Here is an 8,733-nt window from a genome sequence, read left to right on the forward strand (position 1 = left end):
ACCCCCCCTGCCGCACCCGGGCGGGGGGGGGGTGGGGGGGGGGGGGGGGGGAGGCTGCCATGGTAACCAGGGGAGATTTCCCACAGCAACCAATGCCATGGCAATGGGATGGCAACAAGCAGGGGTAAACAAGCCGAAGGAGGCTCCCTGGAGGGGCAGCCGCTGCAGAGGGCTGTGAACCGGCCCTGGGAGTTGAGGCACAAGGGTGACCAGCCCAGCCCAGCCCCCCACTACCTGTAGTGAAGTCCGCATGCTTCTTGAAGCGGGCTATGACCACGTGGCAGAGGAGGTAGAGGCTGGTGAAGAGCAGGGCACAGATCTGTGTGGACATCATGGGTCAGACTTCCCCCTCCACTTCCCTGGGCTTGTAGCCTCAAGCAGCAGCTACCCATGCCTTGCCTCTGGAGCTGGGACACCTGCCTCTCCTGCAGCCCCCCCCCTCCAAGCTGCCAGCCAAGCACCTGCCACCCCGCTCCCCACCAGGACAGAGGGAGGGCAGGGTCTGCCTGGGCCCTGCTGGAGCCCTCCCAGCCCCAGAGCATGCAGGCCTCTGATATTGGGGGAGCAGCACTCTGTCCTATCATGCCGGCTGGTCACCTTGGCCTACCCAGGGACAGGAAGGGGGTGATGTCTCCTTCAGGGACGGATCTGAGCAGCTCTGAGATTAACCCTGCTCTGATCCCAGCTGATCCCCCCTGCCTGGTCCCAACACACACACACACACACACACACACACACACACACACACACACACACACACACACACGGGAGGTGACACCACTGCTGGTTTGGGTGGGGCGGTGGAAGGAAGGCAGCAGAGGACGTGGAACTGGAAGGTTCAACCCCCAACCCTGGTCAGCGGCACCAGGGGTTGCAGCAAGTCAGGGGCTGAGCCAAGGCCCTTGCTGTACAGGGCAGGTACACAGGAAGGAGGTGTAGAAGTGTCCCGTTCCGTCCCCAGCCCTGGGGCCTCTGCCAGGGCAGCAGCCAGGAGCCTCTGCCCTCACCCCGGCCCCACACCCAGCTCCGAGGTCCACGTTTTAAGAACAGTGACCTTTCCTCCCTCGTGGACGCGGCACAGAGCGGGCAAAGGTTGGCCTGAACCTGTCGCCCGAAGGAGCAGCAGCACAGACACCTTTACCCTCCCCTGTCTCCCCCTCCCCTGACCTCCGGGCTCCACTCCCAATGCAGCAGTCAGCAGCGCTGGCTCTGGGCACCCTTGCACCCCAGAAGCAGAGGGCACCCGGGGCCTGGCTGGCAGTGCCCACCCATGACCCCCAGCAGGAGAGGCTGGTCCAGAGCATGGGACACAGACTGCCTACGCTAGGTCCATGAGGCTGAATGGGCAGGGCTGACACCACTGCCCTGGGTGTAGGAAATGCCTCCATAGCCAGCCTGGCTCAGGCAGCAGCCAGGCATGTGGCCGGGCTGGTCCAGGCAGGGCCCCAGCACCAGAGCGGCAGTAATGAATGGCCCAGTCTTTAACCCTTTCAGGCAATGGGAGGCCAAAGTAATGCTGCCCATGCCCTCCTACAGGCAGTGGCCGGTGTCCCCTCCTCCACCCAGCAGGCAGAGGGACTAATGCTAAGGGATCTAGGATAGGAGTGTAACTCTCCCATGGGGAGGGTCAATGGGACACAGCCAGTGCCAGGTGCATGGTGCTGGACACCTGCCTGCTGGCAGAAGCTGCTCCCCGGCCCTGCCCTGCTGCACCTTGCCGAATCCCAGGGCAGCGAGGGCAAGGTGGGGCCAGCACCACACAGCCATGCAGAGCCCAAGGGAGGCAGCTGCACTTGGCTGGGGCAGGGCAGGGGCCCGCTCCAGGCAGAGCTCCCTGGCAAGCTCCAGGCTAGGGTAAACAGGCATCACCACGCACCGACCCTCATGAGCAAGACCTGGGCCCTCCAACCCCCATGCCCACCTGGCATTGCGCTGCAACCTTGGTCCACCCCTGCCCAGGGGCACATACATGTCAGATGCCTGGACATTGTGTGGGCGTGCCTGGGTACTCCTCCCCAGCACCACAGGAGAGGACTGGGAGCTCAGGCTCCCGGGGTCCGTTCCCACCACTGAGGCCAGCTCCTGGTCCTGCCTCTTGTGCCCTCCATCACATTGGCAGGGATCGGCACCAACCCTCACGGCTGAGCCCAGCACCTGGCTCAGAACTGGGGGGGCAGAGAAGCCCACACGGCAGCACCCAAGGGAGGGGAAGCCTCCCATTTGAAGGTGCAAGCTTTACCAACAGACCTGACCCTGGAGAGGCCCCAGGGCAAGAGGCACAGGTGGGGAAGTTCTCTAGTCCCAGACACCACTGCTGATCTCGGCTCCACATGAACAGCAAGCAGGGCCTCCCTCCCTCAGGCTGCCAAGTGGGACAGCTGGGCCCCATTACACAGGGGCCTGCAGCTGTCCTCATGGCCCCCCTGCCAGCAGAGCTGGGCGCATTCAGGAGGAGTTTGCTGCAGCCCTAGCTAGGAGCCGCTTTAACTTCTCAGACCCAGGGACCTGCACACGCCTAGATCCCCTGCACTGGGGGGACCCCCACGAGCACCCGCTCCCCACTCCCAGCCAGAGTTGAGAACCAGCTCTGCCAATACTTGGCTGCAGCCCTGAACCAGGCTGCCCCAGTCTCCAACACAGAGAAACATGGGGTTAAGCCTAGATGGGGTGCCGGCGGACAAGGCCAGCAGGGTCGCCCCCTCCTCTCCCATTCATTTCCAAGCCCAGCCAAAGACCACCAACACCCACGGGCACAGTCCTGGCACTGCAGGGAGTCCCAGCAGGGGACTAACCAGGCCCCCTGCCCATCCCGTCCCTCCGCAGAGCCCGGCAAACCAGAGGGCCTGCCCCACCTGCACCTAGCCAGGCCGCCCCCCACCGACACGAGGTCTGCTGGGAGCCCCCAAGCCGCTGCTGGAGCCAGCCCCAGAAGCACGTTTCCAAGCTGCTGCCGCCTCATTTCCAGAGACGAGTCCAGCCCAGGATCGCCCCTCGCCCAGGTGCTCTTGGGGCACAAGAGGAGGACAGAGCCCCCCCCAGGGCCCAGGCTCCGCCAGTCCCCCGGCCCGGGCAGCGGATCACAGCGGGGGCTGCTGTCACCCTCCAGCCCTTGGCTGAGATCACCTGGTGAGCAGGGCAGGGGGCACCGTGGGACCCGCGCCCTGGCGCTGGCACAGCACGCCCGGCTGGGCAGCTGTCCCCGGGTGCAGGCCGGTCCCCAAAGAGACGCTTCTCAGGTCACCGCTCTCCAGCAGCCGCAGAGGCCGGGCCAAGGGACACGCAGCCAGGAGCATCGGGTGTCTCAATAACAACCTCCGCGACCTGCTCCCGGAGCGGTCCCGGCCGCACCGCGCGGGCGCTGGGGGCCCAGGCAGGTGCCTCCCGGGCTGCTACGGCGGGGCGGTACCTCCCCTGGGGAGAGACGGGCCGGGGTGGACGGGGCAGCCCAGGGGACCCCGGGACAGGGGGGAAAGAGCCGAGCCCCCGCCGCCCGCACTCACGAGGCACTCCCGGACCCAGTCGTGGAAGAGCCGCTCCCGCACCGACAGCGCGTCCCGCTCGCCGAGCTCCATCGCCCACCAGCATGGTGGAGGGGGGACTGCCCCGGGCCCTCCCGGCCCCGTCGCTGGGGCCCCTTTAAGCCAGCGCCCAACCCGGATCCGCCGTGTCCGCCGCCCGCTACAAAGTGTCTGCCGCGTTCCGCTCTTAAAGGGCCCCGCACCCCTCCCGCCCGCCGGGGCGGTGCCGGCCCCGCTCATTGGCCGCCGATACTTGAATGAGCCGCTCCTCATTGGCTGGGTTCGGCGACTGGGAGGACCGTGATAGGCTGAGTGCTGAGCCCGTCTCCTGCCGCCCGGGGAAGGGGAAGGAGAAGGAAGCCCCTTTCCAGCCCCGCAGGGCTCGTGCGGGCACGTGGTCGGGCCGAGGCGATCGTGCACTCGCAGTTGGGGTCGAGCCGGAGTCGAAGCGAGGCCAGGATGCCCCCGCAGCCGCCCGCCCGGTGCAAGCACGGGCCAGCAGCGCCCCCTGCGGGGCACGGACGGCTCCGGCCAGCAGCAGCCCCGGCCCCGGCCAGCAGCAGCCCCGGCCCGGAAGCACCCGCCGGAGCGGGGTAGCGCCCGGGGTCTCGTCCCTCTGCCCAGAGCCCTCCCCAGAGCAGGGTGCAGGGGAAGCCCAGCGCCAGTGCAAGCCCAGCCGGCCAAAGGGGGTGCGGGGTGCTGCAGGGGCCGGAGGGGCTGCGACCTGCACGGAGCAGACCTAGGCAGGAGCTCGGTGCGAAAGGCCCTGGGGCCGGCAGCAGGCCCAGAAGACCTGCAGCAGCTGGGAACCAGGGAGGCCCCCAAGCCCATGGCTTGCAAGGCTGCTGAGCCCACTGCTGGAGTGAGGGGGGTGGCTATAAAAGGGGGGGTGCCAAGCAAGGTGCCCACCCCTGCCCAGTTTTATTCTTGTCTTTATCAAATCATTTGGCTGGGGGGGGGGGAGGAGACTTACTAATGGGGCCATCCCATGGAGTTGGAGAGGACAGAGGAACCCCCTGCAGGCCCCCCTGGAGCTTCCAGTCACCCCCCACGAGAGGCAGCTCAGCCCCTGGAGACAAAGGGGAGGGCCAAGACATGGATTAACCAGCAGGGGATTGAGCGGAGGCTGAGCCAGCTTAACGCAAGCAGGGCACCCGCATCCATGCTCCGGCTCCTGGAAGCCTCACCCCATGCCCACCTCACTCCCAACACCTCTTAAAACCCAATCCCTTGTACCTGTGGGCAGGACACTCCTTCTTGGAAGCTGACCTAGTTGAGATGGAGCAATCCTCACCCCCTGGGACCTCAGACTACTCTCAGGGGCTGATGTTGGCCCCCTCCTCTCCCCACCCAGACTGGGCACACACATTTGAGCTCCCAGCAGCTTTTGCTCCATGTAGGCTGGACAGCTTAATGCAGGCACTTCCTCTGGTCTGGGAGCCCTTTCAAACACATCGAGGGAGCTGGAGCCAGCGCTAACAAATAGACATGGGTGAGGGAGCTGCCTCTGGTACTGTGTGAGCTCACTGCAGGCTGGACCTGGGATGCACCACAGGGCCCCAAATGACTTGCACAGACTGATTTTTTAAGCCATTTATTCACAGACATGAGGATACAGACACATGGAAACCAACATGATCACACTGGAACAGTGAGACGACCTAGTCAGCGTGCCGCGCCCCTTGTGCGCTGCAGCGGGCCAGCGCAGCACTACACAGCGCCTCCCCCCAGTAACAAGCAAGCTAGTGTCATAAGCTAAGACTCTGGAAGTGGGGTGCGCCGCAGAGATTTAGGGACTGATCTATTCCTCCCCCTCTTCTTCCCCTTCCCCTTCCACTGAATCTACCCCCACCTCCTCGTAATCCTTCTCCAGGGCGGCCATGTCCTCGCGCGCCTCCGAGAACTCCCCCTCTTCCATGCCCTCGCCCACGTACCAGTGCACGAAGGCACGCTTAGCGTACATCAGGTCGAACTTGTGGTCCAGGCGTGCCCAGGCCTCAGCGATGGCCGTGGTGTTGCTCAGCATGCACACAGCACGCTGCACCTTGGCCAGGTCACCACCAGGCACCACTGTCGGGGGCTGGTAGTTGATGCCCACCTTGAACCCAGTTGGGCACCAGTCCACAAACTGGATGCTGCGCTTGGTCTTGATGGTGGCAATGGCAGCGTTGACATCCTTGGGCACCACGTCGCCACGGTACAGCAGGCAGCAGGCCATGTACTTGCCGTGGCGGGGGTCGCATTTCACCATCTGGTTGGCTGGCTCGAAGCAAGCGTTGGTGATCTCGGCTACAGACAGCTGCTCGTGGTAGGCCTTCTCGGCAGAGATGACAGGGGCGTAGGTGGCCAGGGGGAAGTGGATGCGGGGGTAGGGCACCAGGTTGGTCTGGAACTCCGTCAGGTCCACATTGAGGGCCCCGTCGAAGCGCAGCGAGGCGGTGATGGACGACACGATCTGGCTGATGAGGCGGTTCAGGTTGGTGTAGGTGGGGCGCTCGATGTCCAGGTTGCGGCGGCAGATGTCGTAGATGGCCTCGTTGTCCACCATGAAGGCACAGTCCGAGTGCTCCAGCGTGGTGTGGGTGGTCAGGATGGAGTTGTAGGGCTCCACCACAGCTGTGGAGACCTGCGGGGCCGGGTAGATGGAGAACTCCAGCTTGGACTTCTTGCCATAGTCCACGGACAGGCGCTCCATCAGCAGGGAGGTGAAGCCGGAGCCGGTGCCTCCCCCGAAGCTGTGGAAGACCAGGAAGCCCTGGAGCCCGGTGCACTGGTCAGCCTGTCGGAGAGGAGAGAGCAGCAGGAACTGTTAGGATCAGTCATGCTGCAGATACCGGCATAAGCTGAGCTGTTGGTCAGGTAGCAGTAAAGGCAGAGGCACCTGCCTGACGGGAACAGAACAGTGATAGGCAGATCCACACAGCCAGGGTCCAGGTCCCACTGCTCATCCCTAGCAGCCCCTGGAGGGACCAATCCTGCCATGCCCAGAGTCCAGGATGCTCAGCGTCACACCACCCACCGCAGGAAGTTCCACCAGTGCCAGGTGGAGGGTCAGCCTTTGGTGGGGAAGTCGCTGGCAGCCCGCAGCCCCTTTGCAGGGGTACCCTAATGAGTGCTATTTGAGGATTCTCCGTGCCGCGCACAGGTATTCTCTAGAATCAGGTTCCTACGGGGTGTTTGGTCTCTAGCTGCAGCTGGTGCAAAGGGGAGTTCAGTTCTATCCTTGTCCCATCTGCACCAGTTACAGCATTAGATAGAAATATCATGTTGATGCATCTTTATAATTCCAGCTAAGGCTCCTAGCAAGGCAGTGACAGGCTTGAAGGACCTGCAACTGCTCGCATTTAGGTCAATGGTGGTAGTTTAAGGGTTTAAATAACAGATTTTTAAAGGATGGACAAGGCTGATCCTGCCTGGTTGAACTAGATGACCTCTGGAGGTCCCTTCCAGCCCCACTTCCTTAAGGTTCCCATCTGCCCCAGCCTGCAATATGAGGAGAGGGGCAGGTGGCTCTGAGGGGCCTGCATCTGGTGTTAGTTTGGCCCCAGGCAGTGCCAGGTCAGGGGACAGCTGCTCACAGCCCAGGCCCCAAATGCCACTATCTCCAGCCCCAGCTGTAGGGTCAGTCACACCCAGGGGAATGTGCCCTGGTTCTCTGCCCCCTGGGCTGTGTCAGGCTTTACAGTGCCCATGGGCAGGGACGGGGAAGTTTTGAATGACGCTCGGCCCTGCAGACCGTGACAGCCCGTACCCCTGCAGAAGGGCAGGTGGGAACTGGGGACCAGGATCACAAAGCCTGTCCTTCAGACCCAGAGGGAGCTCCAAGTGGAGGGCAGGGGCAAACTAGGGGCTTGTGAGCTATGCTGGCTTGGCAGCTGCTCCAGGTGCAGCCGCAGAGGGGCACTGCAGGTCAGCTCCCCCTTCCCATTGCATCTACCCCAGCCTCCACCAGGGAAGCTGCACCCACTCACCAGCTTGCGGATGCGGTCCAGCACCAGGTCAATGATTTCCTTGCCGATGGTGTAGTGCCCACGGGCGTAGTTGTTGGCAGCATCCTCCTTGCCCGTAATCAGCTGCTCAGGGTGGAAGAGCTGGCGGTAGGTGCCAGTGCGCACTTCATCTGAGGAGAGGGGAAGCAGGAGTCTGTGAGCAGAGTACTGCACGTCCCTACCTGGGCATGGGCCCTGTGCGGGGGCTCAGCTGGGCTGGGCACATGGGGAAGCCTACGTGGCGCTGGGGCAGGGGCTGCGCACTCACCTATGACGGTGGGCTCCAGGTCCACAAAGACGGCCCTAGGCACGTGCTTGCCGGCTCCGGTCTCGCTGAAGAAGGTGTTGAAGGAGTCGTCACCCCCACCAATGGTCTTGTCACTGGGCATCTGCCCATCAGGCTGGATGCCATGCTCCAGGCAGTACAGCTCCCAGCAGGCATTGCCAATCTGGACGCCAGCCTGGCCCACGTGGATGGAGATGCACTCACGCTGCGGGAGAAGGAGCAATTCATCTGGTCACGTCATCCCCGTCTCTGCAGTGTCTCTGCACCACTGCCTCTGCATCCCACGGCCCTGGTTCAACCACATGCTTGCACAAGGGCAAAGCCTCTGAAGGGCAAGGCATTGCTGTGATACTCTGAGATGCCAGGCTGTAGCTGCGGTGTCCATTTCGCAGCCCTGGGACAGGAGAGCCGGCTCTAGCCCCAGCTCCCTGCATCTGCAATGTGTGGGCCTGGCAGGGTCACATGGTGTGACTCGAGATGGATTCTCCCTGCTTGGAGAATGGGGGCGGGGAGGGGGATTAAGTTTCTCATTTGCATCCACTCCTACAGCCCCAAGCTATCTGGCTCTCAACAGTCAGCTCTTGGCATCCAGGGCTTTTGTCCTCATCTCACACCGTTTCCCAGCCCTCCCAGGCCCACACACAGGCTCCCCGGACTGGCCCAGCTGGAATTGCTGGTCTCTGGCGCTCCAGGAGCCTCATGCCCCCGTCCTTGCCTGCAGTGGCTCAGAGGGGACATCTTACTGTCACAAGCTCCCTCCCAGAATGGGGCCAGTCTCAGGCAGGGAGGGCGTGAGTCACAGGAGGAAGTGAGTGTGCAAATGCACACGGGTGCCGGGGGGAGGGGAAAAAACCCCGAGGGATGAATGAGCTATTCATATCCAGGCCGGGACACCGCTGTGGGGCGCCTCCCCGCCGTCAGCTGACCCGCAGCAGCAGCC

At 63.5% G+C, this 8,733-nt stretch overlaps 2 protein-coding genes across 3 annotated transcripts in view; both read right to left on the bottom strand.

Moving 5' to 3' along the window:
- Nucleotides 1-4,062, bottom strand: part of LMBR1L (limb development membrane protein 1 like) — a 10,285-nt gene extending 6,223 nt beyond the window's left edge. The window contains exons 1-2 of one of the 2 annotated variants that reach the window (XR_003091715.1): nucleotides 3,501-3,872; nucleotides 235-319 (exon numbers count right to left, since the gene is read on the bottom strand). Coding sequence is in view for 1 of the 2 variants with exons in the window: in XM_006035193.3 (XP_006035255.2) it covers nucleotides 235-319; nucleotides 3,501-3,791 (376 nt within the window). In the remaining variant the exon portion in view is untranslated. Of the gene's footprint in view, nucleotides 1-234; nucleotides 320-3,500 lie in introns of both variants that reach the window. The other variant, XM_006035193.3, reaches the window with a different exon arrangement.
- Nucleotides 4,063-5,096: 1,034 nt separating this feature from the next.
- The window catches only part of LOC102384891 (tubulin alpha-1B chain), a 4,305-nt gene continuing 668 nt past the window's right edge, over nucleotides 5,097-8,733 (bottom strand). The window contains exons 2-4 of the mRNA XM_006035195.3: nucleotides 7,776-7,998; nucleotides 7,490-7,638; nucleotides 5,097-6,297 (exon numbers count right to left, since the gene is read on the bottom strand). Coding sequence (XP_006035257.1) covers nucleotides 5,320-6,297; nucleotides 7,490-7,638; nucleotides 7,776-7,998 — 1,350 coding nt within the window. The 3' untranslated portion in view covers nucleotides 5,097-5,319. The remainder of the gene's footprint in view (nucleotides 6,298-7,489; nucleotides 7,639-7,775; nucleotides 7,999-8,733) is intronic.

The sequence above is a fragment of the Alligator sinensis genome, unplaced genomic scaffold (genome assembly GCF_000455745.1).
Source record: "Alligator sinensis unplaced genomic scaffold, ASM45574v1 scaffold1065_1, whole genome shotgun sequence".
Classification (NCBI taxonomy): domain Eukaryota; kingdom Metazoa; phylum Chordata; order Crocodylia; family Alligatoridae; genus Alligator; species Alligator sinensis.